The following is a 22,598-nucleotide window of genomic DNA, read 5'->3' as shown; positions in this document are numbered from 1 at the left end:
GAGGGCCTTATGCCTGCTTTAGGTGTGGGTAAAGGATGCCTCTTGCTTGTCCCTTCTCAATCGGCCTGAATTGTGCACGTGCTTCCTGTTCACCATTTGAACTATGTTGCACAATTTCTAGACCAATTTTATTAAGTTGTTAAACATTAACTTAAGCTATAATTACCAATTATTTTAGTAATAACCTAGTTACCACATAGTAATTGCAGTCCTAATTAAAACATAATTAGAAAGTTGTCTTTCCTGGCTTTACAGAAACAGACCTCTGCTTTACACTGTCACCAAGCAATTGTTTGATAAGTCTAGCTTTGTACAAACTCCATTCCTGCTGTCGAGCAAAGTTCTGTCTAATGATTTGTTCAGTTGGGTACATGTTCACTAGCTCCAGTGCATCTTGTCTAGATTTGGCCGGTGCCTCACCCAGGAATAGCTTTTTTGGGATGAAAATACACTCAGCTCCATCACTAACCTGCAGACAGGAAAAAAAGTCCCATGGTTAAAAATACAGTCAAATCAACATATGTGCAGATCTATAATCCGGTATAAACTAATCGTGCCTCCCCTCATTTTCGGGCATGGGGGAGGCAGATTCTCAATCTGTTCATGCCCAGTCCGTTGATGCAAACCATATTGCCTCATTAGAATGATTATAATGCTTAGTGAGCACAAGCCAAGCTGCTGGATGGTTGAATGGATGGCCTATCAACGTGCATGTCTGACATGTGTTCCAGCTAGCCTGCAAGCACTTTAAGGAAGCAGGGGAGCTGCACTCATTAGAAGGCACTGCTGCTGACTGCCTGTAGTGAAATTGGCTGCAAGTAGAAGCTAAACAAATGGAGCACCAGGGAACAGAGAGGGCTCCCAAGTTCACGGATGCGGCACTAGAGGAGGATGGGAGGAGAGAGGTCTTGTTTCTGCAGGGGGTTCAGGCAGCCCTCAAGAAACACCATCTGAAGGGAGTGGAAGCAGGTGGCAAAGGAGTCTGGTCCCAAAGATCTGGTAGCAGTGCCATAAGAGGTTCAATGATCTCACGTGTGTGGCCAAGGTCACTGGATGCATCTTCAAATGATATTTCCTACCCATTACATCACCAAACTCTCACACTACTCAATGCACCACACCCAATCACTTACACAGCAGTAATCCCTAGCACTCAGGACCCAGGCCTAACATTCAGATTCTCCACCTTACCCTCACACACCTTCCAATGATGCAAGCCTCACACCCACCTCTTGCAACCTGCACATACCTCCAGCTATTCAGCTATGGCAGGCACATCACTCAAACACAGTGCAATGCAATCATTAGCATTCGTCCCTCTCTTTTGCAGGACATAGTTGCATACAATCACAGGGAGAAGAACAGAACCAACAAAGGACAGGCATGCCTGCATCACCTGAGTCCTGTAGAGGAACTGGTGCTTCGCATCATAGGGCCAGCTGCAACAGAGTCTGTTGCATCCAGCATCGTGAGCATATCGAGGTTGACTGTATGTTCCTGCCTTATGTCCCTTCTCAATTCCCACCTCACCCTCATCCTGCTATCTGGCATGAAGTACAAGCTGCTGATGGTGCGACCATGGACCTCCTGCTTTCCATGCCTCCCCCTTCCCTCATCCCAACCCTCACCTTCTGATTTTCCACTTCCAGACACCCAGGAACTGCTGTCTGCCCAGTCACAGCAGCCTCAGGAGGAAGTGTGAGAGCAACACTACACTACTGATGAAGCAGTACAGTCACTTTATCTGACACTCGCAGCCACTAGCTCAGATCACTGGCACTGCGCAAACTTTAGCGGGTAGTATAAAGTCGAGATCGGCGCATGGTGAATCATCAGACACAAGCGGGCTGCAGCCAGGCCAGGGTGAAAGGATAGTGTACCAGCTCACTGGAGGGCGAGGTTCTCCTTCTCCTGATGTCCCCTCTGGTTGCCTGGTGGTTATAGCTGTGTCCTTGTAATAAGTGAGGCTGTGGAGAACCTGGAACCATATCTGGAATGGGCGGGTTGTCTTATGAGGAAAGGTTGGCCAGGTTAGGCTTTGTATCCACGAGAGTTTAGAAGAGTAAGAGGTGTCTTGATTGAAATATATAAGATCTTGAGGGATCTTGACAGGATGGATGTGGAAAGGCTGTTTCCCCTTGTGGGAGAATCTGGAACAAGAGATCACTGTTTAAAAATAAGGGGTTGCCCATTTAAAATAGAGAGGAGGAGAGATGTTTTTCTCTCAGAGTCTTTGGTACTCTCTTCCTCAAAAGGTGGTGGAAGCAGAGTCTTTGAATATTTTTAGGGCAGAGGTAGATAGATTCTTGATAAGCAAGGGGGTGAAAGGTTATCGGGGGTATGCGGGAATATGGAGTTGAGGTCACAATCAGATCAGCCATGATCTTGTTGACCACAAACTTGGAACACATTCCAGAGAGTATTGTAGGGCTCCCCTCGAGTGCTCCAGGCAGCAAAACCATTGCTTAAGCACACTGATGGTATGCTCCACTATGTTTCTGGTGGCAGCAAGGCTTTCACTATACACCCATTGTCCTTGTATGTTCAGTTGGTGGAGGGAGGTCTTCAATGTTGAGGGGTTATCACTTGTCTCTGAGCAGCCAGCCTTTTGTTCTTCATGGCGGCCCGAAGATGCCAGGAATCAGCTGGAATGGCTGTTTGACATCACAATCTGCCAACGTCGACAGCTTCCAGTGCACACATCACCCCCATGCTCATGTCCTATCCGGTATGTGACACCACATGGCCCATGCCGGAAATAGCCAGGAAGGCAGCAAGCACCATTTTCTGACATTGGGGCTTCCATAGTGCAGGCACCAGAGGCACCAGGGAGCCCCATTTCGCAACCTATATATATGTTTGTGTATATATAAAACTGTTAACCAAGTTTTATTCATTGCTGACTTTTTGTTCCTACTCATTAATTTGCATCTGCTTAAGTAATATGTTTGAGAAAATGGTTTTGGGATTTAACAATGTGAAAAGAATTTGAAATTCTTCTTCTTCTTTGGCCTCCTTGTCTCGGGAGACAATGGGTAAGTGCCTGGAGGTGGTCAGTGATTTGTGGAGCAGCGCCTGGAGTGGCTATAAAGGCCAATACTAGAGTGACAGACTCTTTCACAGGTGCTGCAGAAAAAATTGTTTGTCGGGGCTATTACACAGTTGGCTCTCCCCTTGCGCTTCTGTCTTTTTTCCTGCCAACTGCTAAGTCTCTTCGACTCGCCACACTGTAGCCCCGTCTTTATGGCTGCCCGCCAGCTCTGGCGATTGCTGGCAACTGACTCCCACGACTTGTGATCAATGTCACAGGACTTCATGTCGCGGTTGCCGACGTCTTTGAAGTGGAGACATGGACGGCCGGTAGGTCTGATACCAGTGGCGAGCTCGCTGTACAATGTGTCCTTGGGGATCCTGTCATCTACCATGCGGCTCACATGGCCAAGCCATCTCAAGTGCTGCTGACTCAGTAGTGTGTATAAGCTGGGGATGTTGGCCGCCTCGAGGACTTCTGCGTTGGAGATGCAGTCCTGCCACCTGATGCCAAGGATTCTCCGGAGGCAGCAAAGATGGAATGAATTGAGACGTTGCTCTTGGCTGACATACGTTGTCCAGGCCTCGCTGCCGTAGAGCAAGGTACTGAGGACACAGGTTTGATACACTCGGACTTTTGTGTTCCGTGTCAGTGCGCCATTTTCCCACACTCTCTTGGCCAGTCTGGACATAGCAGTGGAAGCCTTTCCCATGCGCTTGTTGATTTCTACATCGAGAGACAGGTTACTGGTGATGGTTGAGCCTAGGTAGGTGAACACTTGAACCACTTCCAGAGCGTGGTCGCCGATATTAATGGATGGAGCATTTCTGACGTCCTGTCCCACGATGTTCGTTTTCTTGAGGCTGATGGTTAGGCCAAATTCGATGCAGGCAGCCGCAAACCTGTCGATGAGACTCTGCAGACACTCTTCAGTGTGAGATGTTAATGCAGCATCGTCAGCAAAGAGGCACAGTGTGGCTTTCGAGCAGAGAGATCCACCATTGACATGCCGTTCTCCCTTCGTCAGCTACAGGAGAAATGCCGCGAACAACAGATGCCCCTCTACATTGCTTTCATTGATCTCACCAAAGCCTTTGACCTCGTCAGCAGACGTGGTCTCTTCAGACTACGAGAAAAGATCGGATGTCCACCAAAGCTACTAAGTATCATCACCTCATTCCATAACAATATGAAAGGCACAACTCAGCATAGCGGTGCCTCATCTGACCCCTTTCCTATCCTGAGTGGCGTGAAACAGGGCTGTGTTCTCGCATCTACACTGTTTGGGATTTTCTTCTCCCTGCTGCTCTCACACGCGTTCAAGTCTTCAGAAGAAGGAATTTTCCTCCACACAAGATCAGGTGGCAGGTTGCTCAACCTTGCCTGCCTAAGAGCGAAGACCAAAGTATGGAAAGTCCTCATCAGGGAACTCCTCTTTGCTGGCGATGCTGCAATTTGAAATTACATCCTAGGGATACAATTTCAAATTTCTTGAGATCCCAAAATTGAAGTATTCAGGAAGCCAGAGGAAAAATGTCTGATCTTGGCTGTGACAGAGCTGGCCATCATCCAAACCTATCTAGGCTAATCAAGGAATCCTTTCACTATGCAACTGGTAAAAAAGATAGCTAATATCTTCCGTTACATGGATTAAACTAATTAGACTGGCAACTCATCAGGAAAATAATTGAGGTGCCTTTCCATTGGACAACCTGCATTGGAAGTAAATTTTAAAAATCTGCATGTACCCGTACAGCTTGGGATTTTTGGAAATATATTCATGAAATATGCACCTTGGAACAGTGGAGGGATGTCAAACCTTTTTGGGCATTTGGACTGCCATGTTAAAAATGAATAGGTCATCCCATGATTAAAATAATTTTTCCATTATGTGGCATTTTTTCAGGACACAGGTCTTAATAAATAGCTTAATAAATACTTTTCTGCCAATAACATTCCAGTAGAATTATACATCCTAAGACAATGAAATAGATTCTCACTTTGGTCAGTGGTGGGAAATCGGCACTAGAGGATTGGCCACTATTATACACCCCGCCTGATAGACATCAGAATCGGATTGACCCACTGCCACCGATTCTGCAATCGCTGAAAGTGGAAGTGTGTTAATGGTTCACATTCTTCACAACTTCACATACATCAACTGGAGGAAAACAAATTGTAGCAGATTATCAAAAGAATTGTGAGTTGGGCCCATTATCATTCTTGGCCTAACCATTCCAGTCATGTGCTAGTCTGGTTGATTTTATGCCAGTTTTTATTCATTGCATCCAGAATATTGTGCTATATTTATAATATTATAGTTTTTGGTAAGCTTACGCTGATACATTGCACTCAAATTTTGTTAATACTGTAAATTTTAAAATTTAGATTGAACTCCAACTAAAGCAGAAATATTTGCTTCCAAAACTGCTGCAATAACAAGACTGTACTTGCTGAAATTACTCTTCAGAAAAGTTTCCAGTAATATTAAAAATTAACATTACAAGTAATAATTGTTACACATACCATTGCCACAGGCATGTTCTAAAAGGAAGTTGACTCATTTGTATGAGATATGCATGGCATTATAATAATAATTACTAGATTTTAAAAAAAATACAATTATGCCTATGAAAACTGCAATAATTTTGTAGATTACAAGCTGCATCTTGTTGAATGTTTAAGCTACAAAGAGCTTAATTGCAGCCCAATATCACTCACCAAATTAAGTCACTTAAAAATACCCTAAGCATCTCAAATGGAGAAACAGAAACAACAATTTGGTTTTAAAATTACATAATATTCATCTCTATATATTTCTATACATTGTCATGAAAACATGCTATGCTGAATGAGGATTATTAATTCATCGGTTGGAAACATACATTAAACGTTTTAAAGGAAAGCTGGGATCCTACATTTAACTTTTTAAAAGCTAGCAGCCAAGATGGCCACCACAATTTGCATTGAAACATTCCAGGACATCGAATTGAAGACACATGTCTAACAAGTCTCCCATCCAGGACAATGGTTTGGATAGCTGAGTAGATTATCCAGTATCACCTCGTTAGCAGGACATTCAAAGCCATCTTGGAGCAGTCACTAGTGGAGACATACCTCCAGGGGATAAACACTGACACAATACAACCTGAAAGAGATTTGGGTTTTAGACTTTGGATCTAATTAAAGAAAAAAAAGGTACTGAGAGCCATGTGACAGTCTCCCCAGTCTGTGTAAAACTTGTAGTTTTTGTTCCGCACAGCAGACAAGCTTTTGGGAGCCAACCCATGAAAGATCCCGGTGGGATACCTATCCAGGTATCATCGCAAGTTTCTAAACCTGTCTTCAACTGTGGAACATCCGAGTCTACCATTGTTACAGACAGAGACCCTGGGGCAGAAAATCGCCTATATCACTGTCTCCAAGAAAACCCTGAACCAGGGGGGCCGGCTACAAGTGCATTTCTACCAGCCAGAGACTTCAGAACCACGAATTTAGCCAGAAGACAACTGAATTACCATACCCCACAGACTGTAGATTATTTTTACTTGTTACATACAAACATACGAATTAGAAGCAGAAGTAGGCCATTCGGCCCATCGAGCCTGCTCCGCCATTCAATATGACTGATCTGTTTGTGTTTCAAATTCCACACTCCCATCTAACTCTGATACCCCTTGATTCCCTTGCCTAACAAGAATCTATCTACCTCGGCCTTAAAAATATTCAATGTCCCCACCTGCACCACCTTCGAAGGCAGAGAGTTCCAAAGTCACACAACCCTCTGACAGAAAACATTTCTTCTCGTCTCTGTCCTAAAACAGTGTCCCCTAATTTTAAAACAGTGCCCACTAGTTCTGGACTCACCCACAAGTGGAAACATCCTTTCCACATCCACCTTGTCAAGACCATTCAGGATCTTATATACTTCAATCAAGTCTCCTCTCACTCTTCTAAACTCCAGTGAAAACAAGCCCAGTCTGTCCAATCTTTCCTCAAAAGACAACCCGCTCATTCCAAGTATCAATCTAGTAAACATCCTCTGAACCGCCTCCAACGCATTTACATCCTTCCTTCAATAAGGAGTCCCAAACTGCCCACAGTATTTGAGATGTGGTCTCATCAATGCCCTGTATAACTGAAACATAACATCCTTACTTTTATTTTCAATTCCTCTCGTAATAAAGGATAGCATTCCACTAGCCTTCTTCATTACCAGCCATACCTGCATACTACCTTTTTTGTGACTCATGCACTAGAACACCTAGATCCCTCTGCACCTCTGAATTCTGCAGTCGTTCTCCGTTTAAGTAATACTCCACTTTTTTATTCATCCTGCCAAAGTGAACAACTTCACATTTTCCCACATTATATCCCATCTGTAAAATTTTTCCCCACTCACTATATCAGTTTGCAACCTCCTTATGTCCTCTTCACAACATACTTTTCTACCTATCTTTGAGCGATCTGCAAATTTAGCTACCATGCCATCGCTCCCCTCATCTAAGTCATTGATATAAATTGTAAAAAGTTGAGGCCCCGGTACAGACACCTGCGGACTCCACTCATCACATCCTGCCAATCAGATAAGGACCCATTTATGCATTCTCTCTGTTTTCTTCCAGCCAGCCAATCTTCCATCCATGCTAATATGTTACCCCTTACACCATGAGCTCCTACGTTGCGCAATAACCTTTTATGTGGCACCTTGTCAAATGCCTTCTGGAAATCCAGGTACAGTATGTCAACAGGCTCCCCTTTATCCACAGCACATGTCACTCCTTCAAAGAACTCCAACAAATTGGTTAAACATGATTACCCTTTCACAAAACCATGCTGACTATTCCTGATTATCTTGAGGTTTTCTAAGTGCCCAGCTACAACCTCCTTAATGATCGATTCTAACACCTTCCCCACAGCAGATGTCAAGCTAGCTGGCCTATAGTTACCTATTTTCTGCTCCACCCACCACCCCCACCCCCCCCACAACTTCTTGAATAGAGGGGTTATATTTGCTACTTTCCAGTCTGATGGAACCTTTCCAGAATCTAGCAATTTGTGAAAAATTAACACCAACTCATCTACTACCTCATTTGCCACCTCTTTTAAGACCCTAGGATGAAGCCCATCAGGACCCGGGGACTTGTCAGACCGCAGCTCCGTCAGTTTGGTCAGTACTGCTTCCCTGGTGATTGTAATTTCACCAAGTTCCTCTCTTCCTTCCACCGCCTGATTTACAGCTATTGCCGGAATGTTTTTTGTATCCTCTATAGTGAAGACAAAAGCAAAATATTTGTTCACTGCATCCGCCATTTCCTTATTATCTACTATTAACTCCCCATTCTCACTCTCTAGAGAACCAACACTCTCCTTACTTACTTTTTTTCTTTTTAAATACCTGTAGAAACTCTTGCTTTCCATTTTTACATTTCTAGCTAGCTTCCTCTCATACTCTAATTTCTTTCTCCTGATTAACCTTTTGTTCTGGACTCTAATCCAATCTAAACTATTCTTCATCACTCTGTGAACACTCATCACTCCAGTGAAAACAAGCCCAGTCTGTCCAACCTTTCCCTATTTGTGTGTGTGAGATTCTCAGGTGTATATGTGCAACAAAATTGGAGCATAGTTTTATTATTTTACTTAGATTGGGTTTAGATTTTTTGTACAATAAACTAACCTCTTTCATGTTTAAACTGAAGAAAACTTGTACGATTGGTTCATTTATGATCATAGCACATAAAGGGTTAAACACTCACTAAATTGGTAAGTAGATTAATTATTTAAAAGATATAAACCTTGTTGCGATCAAACGATGAGAGAGACAAGAGGGGGAGCCTTGTGACCCCTCCTCACCTAATCGTAACAATATAATCAAATATGAAAATTAGGGAAAAAGTTGTCATTGAAGTTGAAAGTCACTTTAATATAGCTCGTGATGTAGAGAGAGTTCTAGGAGGCAGAAAGACTAAGGGAAGAGTTGATGTAAATATTTTAGTTTTTCAATTCATATTGATGTATTTTTCCTTACTACATCCCGACTAAAGTAGAAAGCTTATATAAAATTAAAAATTAAGAGCTTCAATTTTTCCTATCTGGTCTTAATGATATGTTCATAAATATAGATGAAATATATTCGATTTCCTAAAAAATGAATTGACCATTCTGACATGACCTGCAAAATGCATTTCTACGATAGGGTTAATCGATTATTGTTGTCGTGAATTGTAACCTGACCTGGTAAAAGTAGTCACCATAAAGATTAAAATTTACATAACCATCTTTTTATTATTCATTCATGGGATGTAGGCGTCGCTGACTAGGTCAGCATTTATTGCCCATCCCTAATTACCCTGGAGAAGGTGGTGGTTAGCTGCCTTCTTGAACTGCTGCAGTCCATGTAGGGTAGGTGCTGTAAGGAAGAGAGTTCCAGGATTTTGACCCAGTGACAGTGAAGTCAGGATGGTGTTGGCTTGGAGGGGAACTTGCAGGTGCTGATGTTCCCATGAATCTGCTGCCCTTGTCTTTCTAGGTGGTAGAGGTCGCAGGTTTGGAAGGTGCTCTTGAAGGAGCCTTGGTGCGTTACTGCAGTGCATCTTATAGATGGTACACACTGTTGCCACTGTACGTCAGTGGTGGAGAGAGTGAATGTTTGTGGATGGGATGCCAATTAAGTGGGCTGCTTTGTCCTGGATGGTGTCAAGCTTCTTGAGTGTTGTTGGAGCTGCACCCATCCAGGCAAGTGGAGAATATTCCATCACACTCCTGACTTGTGCCTTGTAGATGGTGGACAGGCTTTGGGGAGTCAGCAGGTGAGTTACTCACCACAGGATTCCTAGCCACTGACCTAAAGGCCTGCTTGGGTATACAATTTAAACCCAACCCGAGCCCGACCCAACCACATCTAACCCGAACCCGACCTGGACCCGAGTCCTTTGGTTTTTTCCCGCGCCCAACTCGACCCAACCCGACTATCGGAAATTAATGACACTTACTCGTACTTCCCTTTCCCTCCCTGACCAAAAGGCAGCACTGCCACTGTGTCCAACCCAGCCTGAATGCCAAACCCGGAAGAGTGACCCGACTCGACCCAAACCCGACACATGTCGTTGGGTCCTGTCGGGTTCGGGTCGGGTAGCCATGCTCTACTCTGACCTGCTCTTGGAGCCACAGTATTTATATGGCTACTGCAGTTCAGTTTATGGTCAATGGTAACCCCCAGGATGTTGATACTGGGAGATTCAGCAATTGTAATGCTGTTGAATGTCAAGGGGAGATGGTTAGATTCTCTCTAGTTGAACATGGTCATTGCCTGGCATTTGTGTGGCATGAATGTTACTTGCCAATTATCAGCCCAAGCCTGGACATTCTACAGGTCTTGCTGCATTTCTACCTGAATTACTTCTTGTCTTTCTTTTCCTCTTGTCCATAGGTAAGTACCATCAATGAAAGTCACAGAATATTTCAGCTAGGTGAAAACTGAAATATCACTCCTGATCTTTTCTTAACAAAAGTGTTCTTTTTCCCTTTTCCAAGATCAAAACTATGAAGTCATTATTAACAAAATGATTCGATATTATTTAACACTGAGTAACAACTGACTCACAGCCTCTGAGGAGATTTTGCTTTACAGTCAAACAATGAGCTCTCCGCACATGTTAGTCACCATTGGCATCTCAGTGGAGATCCATGTAATTATTTTTAAATTATTTTTTCAATTGAAAGTAGAGTGTGTTGTGTTCCACTGGCAGCAGCTCTGACCTACTGAATGTAATGAGTGAAACCAGCAAAGAATCCTCAAAGAGCATCTTAGAAGGCTAATTTATGGTGTCAAAAAAGACAGAACGGGTGTACAGGCCATCATATGCTGCAAGAGGAAGATATGGCATAATGGTCAAACAAGTCCAGTGATGAGGGGAAAGAGAGATATTGTGAGGAAAGGTGTACTAACTAATCAGAAATACCGGGAAGCTTAGTGACAAGGGAGCTAAAAATCCACAACAGTGCTAGCAAATGCCAGAACATCTGGAAACTAGGCCAGAAGCCACCCCAACTGGAGTGCTGTTTTCAGTTCTGGTACCACAACTTAAGAAATGATACAAAAGCAAAATACAGCGAATGCTGGATATCTGAAATAAAAACAGAAAAATGCTCAGTGGGGCTGGCAGCATCGAGAGAAACAGAGTAAATGACTAGAATTTTACACTGCACCCTCCCCCTCATCTCCCCGGAAAATCAGGTGGGATGGCAGTGGCTGCCGTGCCTGTTGCCTACTTCCCTCCACTGGAGGTGGTGGAAATGGCAGAGTATGATCCATTGAATATGGAGGCTGGTGAGGTGGAAGATGAGGACAAGGGGAATCATATCGTAGTTGTGGGAGGGAGGGGAAGTGGAAGTGGGTGAGAGCAGAAGTGTGTGAAATAGAACAGACCTGATCGAGGACCCCATGAAATACAGTAGGGGGGGAATCCTCGTTAAGGAAACATGAACTCTGTTTCTCTATCCACAGATGTTGCCAGACCTGTGAGTATATCCAGACCTTTTTGTTTTTATTAAAGAAATGATATATTGGCTTTGGAGAGAGTTCAGTGTTGATTTACCAGAATGATGCCTGGGGTCCAAGGGTTAAATTACGAGGAGAGATTACACAAACCAGGGTTGTATTCCCTGGAATTTAGTTGATTAAAGGGTGATATGATCAAAGTTTTTAAGATATTAAGAGGAACTGATAGAGTAGATAGAGAGAAACTATTTCCACAGATGCTGCGAGACCTGCTGTGCACTTACAGCATTTTTTTTATTTTTTACAGGAGTGAAGGTAGGAAAGGGGAGAGGAGGCCATCACAATCACTCAGCGGGGCAGCTCAGAGAAGTTGAGGGGAAGTCACTCAGTGGGGCAATTCAGAGAAGTTGAGGGGTAGTCAGTCTGTGGGGCAGCACAGAGGAGAGGAGAGGCAGTCACTCAGTGGGGCAGCTCAGAGAAGCTGAGGGGCAGTCACTCAGTGGGGCAGTTCAGAGGAGATGAGGGGCAGTCAGTCTGTGGGGCAGCACAGAGGGGATGAGGGGCAGTCAGTCAGTGGGGCAGCACAGAGGGGATGAGGGGCAGTCAGTCTGTGGGGCAGCACAGAGGGGATGAGGGTCAGTCAGTCTGTGGGGCAGCACAGATGAGGAAAGCTCTTCGGGGCCACAAGGTTGGTTCGCTCAGTGACTTCCATGGCGAGCCGGGAGGGTCACGAACTCTGCAATCAGGTCTGGCTGCCATTTAAAGATGGCACCAGCACATATCCTCATATCAGTTGAAACCAGGATCGGTGCCTTCCTGCCTGCCCCAGCACTTGATTGGCTGGGCCCCATGCCTCCATCTTGCTAACTGGTTGGCTGCCGCATAATCGCATTTGGCCAGTCAATTCTACATTGAATGGCAATGCCGCCCGCTTCCAGGTCCAACACCAAGACCTGCACCACTGTCATGTGGCGGAAGTTTGGTACTCACTTAATATTAGGCCAATTGTTAATTTTGGATCTGAAATTGATAGATTTTTGTAACCAATGGTAGTAAGGGATATGAAGCAAAGGCAGGTACATAGAGTTAGGTCACAGATCACAGATTACATGATCTCACTGAATGGCATTATAGGTTTGAGGAGTTATTTGACCTACTCCTGTTCCTCTCCATGTACATCTCAAAATTGATCTTGCAGGATGGGAGCTTCTGACAGCCTATTACAAAATCATTACTATAAGGTGTGGGTGGGGGAGGGGGGCATCCTTATCTAGATTCCCAAAGATTGGGTTTAGTTTTTTTTAATGAAGGTGCCTCTGAAGACATGTAAACCTACTTTCAAGGGGGATCCCTAATACACCACTCCGCCCTAGGTTGAGCCACCTACAATAGTCTTTCTGTCATTGTCGCAAAAGTGAACTCCACAGATGCAGTCATAATGACATGACCATCTGCCAATGGCAGTCAAATGAACGTTCCCCTGATCTCATAAACTTTGGCAGGGTCAGCAGAACACTTGGCACTTATGCCATGATGTGCTGTCTCTCAGATTTTTACGTCCAATGCTGATCTGTATTTGACTCCAATCCTACATCAATATGGTTGACTTTTAACTGCCCTAGCAAACCATTCAGTTGTACACAACTGGTACAAAGAATAGCAAGAATCAAAGCAGGTGGCCACTTGTCTTGGCATCAAATCAAGACATGACAAAGGCACACTCAGCCCAATTGACCATGCAGAGTCAGCCTCACTAACATCTGGGGACTGGTGTCAAAATTGAGAAAGCTGTCCCACAGACTCGTCAAGCAACAGCCTGACATAGTCATACTTGCAACACCATAACTGTCAGCGCACATCCCAGCCTCCTCCGTCAACATCCTTGCATATGTCCAGAGGTGGGGCAAAGAACAAAGAACAGTACAGCACAGGAACAGGCCATTCGGCCCTCCAAACCTGCGCCGATCTTGATGCCTGCCTAAACTAAAACCTTCTGCATTTCCGGGGACCGTATCCCTCTATTCCCATCCTATTCATGTATTTGTCAAGATGCCTCTTAAACGTCGCTAACTCTCTTGCTGATTACCACCTGCCTCCCTCTCTTAGCTGATGAATTCTTATTCCTCCATGTTGAACACCACTTGGAGGAAGCACTGAGGGTAGCAAGGGTACTGAATGTACTCGGGGTGGGGGACTTCAATGCCCTTTCTCCACTCAGTTCATATCCCAAATGTTCGGATGGCCACACCACAGAGCAGCATTTGACTACAGACCTCTAGTTTGAATGCCCTTTTTAACACCTTAGATAGAGAAGAAGGGAGAAAGAAATGACATTGGACAAAATGCTAAGGAACCAAAAGAAAGGTGATAACAGATTAAGACGAAGAGAGAAGTTATACAAATTAGGCAAAAAGGAGTGGGATAGTAAACATTCCAAGACACTGGAACTTAGCAGTATGAGGTCATAGTATCTTGGAGATTTTACTTAACATATTGTATATAATTGTAACAGTACAGTTACACAAAAACTGTGAATCAAGTTTTTAATAGCAATATTAACTACTGATCTTACCAGGCTTAACCGTAGGTTACAAGTACTTCCTGGGATTTCTGTCAGCCCCTGGGAATAGAAACACTTCATTCAGTTAAAACAACTAAACAATGAGGTGAAAACAATGAAAAGTAACATTAAGGAAACTGCAATTATAAATGTTGTTTTCACTCAGCCTTTAACACAGCACCAAAACATCACACTTGTTAATAATGGGAAGTAGAAAGCAAAGTGCAAGGAATCTCCATTTACACAAGCAACTACCAAAATCTGGTATTCTCTTCCCCAAAAAGCTGGGGATGCTCGATTCATTGAAATTATCAAGACTGAGATCGACAGATTTTTATTAGGTAAGGTTGTCGAGTGATATGGAGCAAAGGCAGGTAAATGGAGTTAAGACACAGATCAACAATTATCCAATTGAATGGTGGAATGGCACGAAGAGTTGAATGGTCTACTCCTGTTCCTATGTTCCTCTGTTGCTGTTGTTACCCGGTGCCAGCTTGTCTCAGTGAAGCACTCTTGCCTTTGAATGAGCAAATTTTGGGCTAAGCCCAACTGTACAATGTGATCATGTAACTGAGGCTGGCAATTCAGTACAGTACTGAGCGGGTGTTGCACTATTGGAGATGGTGTGCTTCAGAAGGGATGTTATACCAGGGCCCTATCTGCCAGCTCAAGTGGATGTTAAGGAATCCAATGCCATTTTTTTTTGAAGTAGTGCAGTGTGTTCTACTTGTGTTCTGGCCAACAATCATCCCTAAACCAACACCACCAAAGCAGATCAAAACATCACTAATCTCAGTGCCATTTGTCAGTCCTTGTCATGAGAAAACTGACGGCCATGTTTGTTTACATAACAACAGGGACTACACTTCTAAAGTAATCCATTGGCTGTGAACTGCTTTGGGATCTTCTGATTTGCTATATAAATGTAAGTTATTTTTCTCTTCCTAACACTACAGTTACACAATAATGGTGAATCAATATTTTATCCTTGTCCTTATCATTAGTAAGAAATAGCAACAATCGTGAAATCCTACTAATGTGTTGTTGGCAACACCTTACAGGAGTATGGTTTTCATGAAGAAGTGTTTATTAATTTTTTTTTTCACCTACAGGCTAAAAACATCACAACGATGGCATCACGTAAGAATGACGTGGTGATCCATTTTAAAGAAATTTACAAAATTGCATTGTGTTCTTAAGTATATGAAAATGGTTTGCCAGTGATTCTTTCATGCAAATTGCGCCTTTCAGCATTATTCATCAGCATACACAAATTGCCCTTGCACCAGTTATAGTCCCACAATGGAGAAGATACAGCAATGGTGCTATATTGTCACTTTTATCAAAAGTTTGCTATATTAAAATATAAACCAATGTTCAACAAGTGCTTATGGGTAATCTCAAACGTAACTTTCACCCAGGATGCACAGTATAAGTTTACTTTGTTATACTACTCAGTTCAACAATATATTCAAACTACTGATACAATTAAAAGCAACAAAACAGCAGGGTTTTTCAGCATTCTCAAGACATTAACTTCCTCACTACAACATTCAAACATGGTCCTGCTGAAATGGACTGGAAAGATTCCACTTTTCCAGCAATGTTAAGATCTTGTGCAAAATTATGCATTACAATGGCTATATCAGAAATATTGCTCCTTATATGGTATGCAGCATGGCAGTATTATTTCAAACGATAGTAAAATTGGTGCGTATCTTAGCACCTTAGGAAAGCTGTTAGAGGAAAGGTGCAATGACCCAGATTTTGCAGTAAAATAAATGGTGAGGCTATCAGCACTTACTATTATTAAAGAATAAATCAGACAGCAAACTCCGGTGACCGCACATGTGCAATTAAACGCACAAACTGGGAAGCTGGTGTATGAGTTACCCAACTCATCTAGAAGCTTTGCTATGACAATATCTCACTGATAGACTCAGCATTCAAATACATGGAAGGGTGTGAAGTTGGAGTACTTACGTGATAGATACCTACTGACTCGCTAGAAAAAATGAGGGCTTGGAGGTTCAAGTGTAAGTCAATTTTAATGGTGTAATAAGTCTAATTTACTGTCAAACAATCTCTCTGGCACTGAAAATTAACTTTTACAAGTGTGGAGTCTAATTCCTTCAGGATTTTAATTATTGTTGGAGATTTTAAAAATGTAAAAATCTGTTTTAACTTTTTCTTTCTGTCTTTTGTATCTCTCTCTCTTAATCCCACCTTTCTTTCCTTCTCTTTATTGCACTTTCTCTATATAATTTGGCACCAAATTAAATATTCCAGTTTACATTTCCTGGTTTAGACTCTGCAGGTCCAATTTTAACTCGGTACAAGTGGATGGGGTTTTGAGTGAATTAAAATCTCATCCTGCATGTCTCAGTAAGGATTCTTCAATCTGATTGGTTAAGGAGACACACTATTGTTTGCCCTGTCTACACAAGTTCCAGATCCCCTGTGGAGGGGATTTCTAATCACAGGAAGTTCCCGTGTAAAAGTCCATAGAGGTCGATAAGCAAGTCTAAGTGTATCAAAGGGCTAGAGCCATTCATTTGCCACTGACCACAAAATCTGGGTCATTAAATATTCATAGCTCTGAAATTCCACAAGGGTTATCTCAGTTTTTCATTGTAACTCTGGCAGGAGACTAATGAAACTCTCAGAGGCACAGCACAGATCATGCGTTTTGCTTTCCATTGTTTCCAATGATGTTCCCCCAGGCTCCTACGAGAGTTAAAGTGGAAAAACCAGAAGAACTACAGCAGATGAAAGAAATAGGAGGTGAGAGTAAAGGTCAGACTCAGGTAAGGAACAAGGATAACATAAACAGCCAGAGGACAAATACAATTATAAAACAGAAGTATAAAAAGATAACAGAAGTATTAAAGATAAAGTAAAAGGAACAACTTTTACGGATGCCTATACAGCCATGTACACATCATCCAAAATAAAATGGGGAAACTGGAGGCAATAATTCACAGTGACGAATCAGATGTAATAGTAATAATCGAAAGATGGCAACATAAACAATAGAACTAGCAGCTAAATATTGCATGTGGTGTAGTGGCAATGTCATTGAGCTATAAATCCAGAGACCCAGGCTAATGCCCAGGGATATAGGTTCAAATCCCACCATAGCAGCTGGTGAAATTTAAATTCAATTAATTAATTAAATTAACAACAATAAGTCTGGAATTAAAAGCTAGTCTCAGTAATGGTGCCAGAAAAACTACCATTGATTGTTGTAAAAATACATCTAGTTCACCAATGTCCTTTAGGGAAGGAAATCTGCCATCCTTACCTGGTCTGGCCTACATGTGACTCCAGACCCACAGCAATGTGGTTGACTCTGAACTGTCCACTGAGATGGCCTTGCAAGCCATTCAGTTGTCAAGGGCAATTAAGGACAGGCAACAGCAACACCCATCCCATGAAAGAATAAAAAACGTCAGGCCATGAGGTGGAATACAATTCTGCTGCTGATGGCCCACCACACCACATAGATGCCCAGTTTTGAGCTGCTAGATCTGTTCTGAATCATACAGATATACGAATTAGGAGTAGGAGTAAGCCACTCGGCCCTTTGAGCCTGCTCCGTCATTCAATAATGACGGCACAGTGGCGCAGTGGTTAGCACCGCAGCCTCACAGTTCCAGCGACCCGGGTTCGATTCTGGGTACTGCCTGTGTGGAGTTTGCAAGTTCTCCCTGTGTCTGCATGGGTTTCCTCTGGGTGCTCCGGTTTCCTCCCACCTCCAAAAGACTTGCAGGTTGATAGGTAAATTGGCCATTGTAAATTGCCCCTAGTGTAGGTAGGTGATAGGAGAATAGTGGGGATGTGGTAGAGAATATGGGGTTAGTGTAGGGTTAGTATAAATGGGTATAAATGGGTATAATTAGTATAAATATAAATCTGCAAACGCGACATGAAATCGTGTGACATTGATCACAAGTCGTGGGAGTCAGTTGCCAGCATTCGCCAGAGCTGGCGGGCAGCCATAAAGACAGGGCTAAATTGTGGCGAGTCGAAGAGACTTAGTAGTTGGCAGGAAAAAAGACAGAGGCGCAAGGGGAGAGCCAACTGTGCAACAGCCCCAACAAACAAATTTCTCTGCAGCACCTGTGGAAGAGCCTGTCACTCCAGAATTGGCCTTTATAGCCACTCCAGGCGCTGCTTCACAAACCACTGACCACCTCCAGGCGCGTATCCATTGTCTCTCGAGATAAGGAGGCCCAAAAGACTAAGACTAAGTATAAATGGGTGGTTATTGGTCGGCACAGACTCGGTGGGCCAAAGGGCCTGTTCAAGTGCTGTATCTCTAAATAAGTAAAATAAATAAAAAATAAATCGAAATAAGTTCCATGAGCTTTTATTTTTCGCAATAATGTGGCACCTTATCAAATGCCTTCTGGAAATCTAAGTACAATACATCCACTGGCTCCCCTTTATCCACAGCACATGTAACTCCCTCAAAGAACTCCAATAAATTGGTTAAACATGATTTCCCTTTCACAAAACCATGTTGACTCTGCCTGATTACCTTCAATTTTTCTAAATACCCTGCTATAACGCCTTTAATAATAGCTTCCAACATTTTCCCGAAGACAGATGTTAAGCTAACTGGCTTGTAGTTTCCTGCTTTCTGTCTCCCTCCCTTTTTGAATAAAGGAGTTACATTCGCTATTTTCCAATCTAACGGAACCTTCCCTGAATCTAGGGAAGTTTGGAAAATTAAAACTAATGCATCAATTATCTCACTAGCCACTTCTTTTAACACCCTAGGATGAAGTCACGAAAGTATTAGAAGAGATCAAAAGGATTTTAAGACGATAATGATAGAAAGGGAAAGATAATTGATATACAAATCAAACTTAGGATAAAAACCCCTGGCGTGGATGGAGCGTGTACTCTCATACTAAAAGAAGTTAGAAAAGTGAAAGCAGAGGCGCTATTACATACATATAAAAAATGAGAAAAGGGAATAGTGCCAGAGAACTGGTGGATACCTGATGTGATTCCTGTATTTAAAAATGGAGATGGAATAAGTCCAAGGAGCTATAAATCCATTAGCTTAGAACAAAGAACAGTACAGCACAGGAACAGGCCATTCAGCCCTCCAAGCCTGCACCGATCTTGACGCCTGCCTAAACTAAAACCTTCTGCACTTCCGGGGACCGTATCCCTCTATTCCCATCCTATTCATGTATTTGTCAAGATGCCTCTTAAACGTCGCTATCGTACCTGCTTCCACCAACTCCCCCGGCAGCAAGTTCCAGGCACTCACCACCCTCTGTGCAAAAGAACTTGCCTCGCACATCCCCTCTAAACTTTGCCCCTCGCACCTTAAACCTATGTCCCCTAGTGACTGACTCTTCCACCCTGGGAAAAAGCTTCTGACTATCCACTCTGTCCATGCCGCTCATAACTTTGTAAACCTCTATCATGTCGCCCCTCCACCTCTGTCGTTCCAGTGAAAACAATCCAAGTTTATCCAACCTCTCCTCATAGCTAATGCCCTCCAGACCAGGCAACATCCTGGTCAACCTCTTCTGTACCCTCTCCAAAGCCTCCATGTCCTTCTGGTAGTGTGGCGACCAGAATTGCACACAATATTCTAAGTGTGGCCTAACTAAAGTTCTGGACAGCTGCAGCATGACTTGCCAATTTTTATACTCTATGCCCCGACCGATGAAGGCAAGCATGCCGTATGCCTTCATGACTACCTTATCCACCTGCGTTGCCACTTTCAGTGACCTGTGGACCTGTACTCCCAGATCTCTCTGCCTGTCAATACTTCTAAGGGTTTTGCCATTTACTGTATACTTCCCACCTGCATCAGACCTTCCAAAATGCATTACCTCACATTTGTCCGCATTAAACTCCATCTGCCATTTCTCCGCCCAAGTCTCCAACCCAATCTATATCCTGCTGTATCCTCTGACAATCCTCATCATTATCCGCAACTCCACCAACCTTTGTGTCGTCCGCAAACTTACCAATCAGACCAGCTACATTTTCCTCCAAATCATTTATATATACTACAAACAGCAAAGGTCCCAGCACTGATCCCTGCGGAACACCACTAGTCACAGCCCTCCATTCAGAAAAGCACCCTTCCGCTGCTACCCTCTGTCGTCTATTACTGAGCCAGTTCTGTATCCATCTTGCCAGCTCACCTCTGATCTCGTGTGACTTCACCTTTTGTACCAGTCTGCCATGAGGGACCTTGTCAAAGGCTTTACTGAAGTCCATATAGACAACATCCACTGCCCTTCCTTCATCAATCATCTTCGTCACTTCCTCAAAAAACTCAATCATGTCAGTGAGACACGACCTCCCCTTCACAAAACCGTGCTGCCTCTCACCAATAAGTTAGTTTGTTCCCAAATAGGAGTAAAGCCTGTCCCGAAGAATCCTCACCGGCCTATAATTTCCTGGATTATCCTTGCTACCCTTCTTAAACAAAGGAACAACATTGGCTATTCTCCAGTCCTCTGGGACCTCACCTGTAGCCAATGAGGATGCAAAGATTTCTGTCAAGGCCGCAGCAATTTCTTCCCTTGCCTCCCTCAGTATTCTGGGGTAGATCCCATCAGGCCCTGCGGACCTATCTACCTTAATGCTTTGCAAGACACCCAACACCTCCTCCTTTTTGATATCGACATGACCGAGACTATCGACACTCCCTTCCCTAGGCTCATCATCCACCAAGTCCTTCTCTTTGGTGAATACTGATGCAAAGTACTCATTTAGTACCTCGCCTATTTCCTCTGGCTCCACACATAGATTCCCTCTGTCCTTGAGTGGGCCAACCCTTTCCCTGGTTACCCTCTTGCTCTTTATATACGTATAAAAAGCCTTGGGATTTTCCTTAATCCTGTTTGCCAATGACTTTTCATGACCCCTTTTAGCCCTCCTGACTCCTTGCTTAAGTTCCTTCCTACTGTCTTTATATTCCTCAAGGGCTTCGTCTGTTCCCAGCCTTCCAGTCCTTATGAATGCTTCCTTTTTCTTTTTGACTAGGCTCACAATATCCCGCGTTATCCAAGGTTCCCGAAACTTGCCAAACTTAGCCTTCTTCTTCACAGGAACATGCTGGTCCTGGATTCTAATCAACTGACGTTTGAAAGACTCCCACATGTCAGATGTTGATTTACCCTCAAACAGCCGCCCCCGATCTAAATTCTTCAGTTCCTGCCTAATATTTTTATAATTAGCCTTCCCCCAATTTAGCACCTTCACCCGAGCACTACTCTTATCCCTATCCACAAGTACCTTAAAACTTATGGAATTATGGTCACTGTTCCCGAAATGCTCGCCTACTGAAACTTCGACCACCTGGCCGGGCTCATTCTCCAATACCAGGTCCAGTAGGGCCCCATCCCTAGGTGGACTATCTACATATTGTTTCATGAAGCCCTCCTGGATGCTCCTTACAAATTCTGCCCCAACCAATGTTGGTAGTAGGAAAGATTGCTACTCAGGCAACTTCATATCCATGCTGCCACTGTCCCTTTTATTTCTTGAGCTTCAACTTTGCTGGCAAGCCTATTATGTGGCATTTTATCAAACACCTTTTAGAAGTCCAGAGAGACCGCATTAACTGCTTTACCCTCATCAATCCTCGTTGTTACCTCATCAATAAACTTCATCAAGTTAGTTGAACACATTTGCCTTTAACAAATCCATGTTGGAGTTCCCTGATTAATCCACACTTGTTCACTTTGTCCCAGATTATTGTTTCTAAAAGTTTTCCCATGACTGAACTTAAACTGACTGGACTGTAGTTGCTGGGTTTATACTTATACCCTTCTTTTGAACAAGGGCTCGCATTTGCACTTCTCCAGCCCTCTGGCACCACCCCTGTATCTAAGGAAGATTATGGCTAGTACCTCCATAATTTTAACCCTGACTTCCCTCAGCATCCTCAGATGCATCCCATCTGGTCCTGGTGACTCATCAACTTTAAGAACAGCCAGCCTTTCTAATACCTCCTCTGTCAATTTTTAGTTCATCTCAGCTACCTCCTCTTCCACTATAATTTGTGCACCACCTTTTTCCTTGATAAAGACAGGTGCAAAGTATTCATTTAGTATCTCAATATGTATATATCAAAGGAAAGGAAGGAAAGGACTTGCATTTATACAGCACATTCACAACCACCAGATGTCACAAAGTGCTTTACAGACAATGGAGCATTTTTTGAAGTGTTATGTACATATACCTCAATGTATATAAGATGGTACAAATATATAAATCAATAAAAGTTGTGACACAGGTTCATAATGCTATAAAATAGCACTAGGGTTCATTTCTAAAGGCTTAGAATTGGAAAGCAGAGAATCTATGTTAAACTTGTATTGTGTCCTGGTTAGAGCAGTGTCAAGAAAACCCTGTATGCCAAATGGGAAATATTAATTTAATCAGTTGGAAACTTACCTTAGACTTTTAATGGGAAAAAATCCTACCGTAACTTTTTAAAAAATTAACAGCCAAGATGG

At 43.2% G+C, this 22,598-nt stretch overlaps 1 protein-coding gene across 1 annotated transcript in view; it reads right to left on the bottom strand.

The window, feature by feature from the left end:
- Positions 1 to 226: 226 nt before the first annotated feature.
- Positions 227 to 22,598, bottom strand: part of LOC137367163 (cyclic nucleotide-binding domain-containing protein 2-like) — a 172,996-nt gene continuing 150,624 nt past the window's right edge. The window contains exons 17-18 of the mRNA XM_068028624.1: positions 14,107 to 14,154; positions 227 to 469 (exon numbers count right to left, since the gene is read on the bottom strand). Of these exons, the coding sequence (XP_067884725.1) occupies positions 227 to 469; positions 14,107 to 14,154 (291 nt within the window). The remainder of the gene's footprint in view (positions 470 to 14,106; positions 14,155 to 22,598) is intronic.

This window comes from Heterodontus francisci, chromosome 1, assembly GCF_036365525.1.
Source record: "Heterodontus francisci isolate sHetFra1 chromosome 1, sHetFra1.hap1, whole genome shotgun sequence".
Lineage (NCBI taxonomy): Eukaryota > Metazoa > Chordata > Chondrichthyes > Heterodontiformes > Heterodontidae > Heterodontus > Heterodontus francisci.
This window is presented reverse-complemented; position numbering and strand designations above follow the sequence as displayed.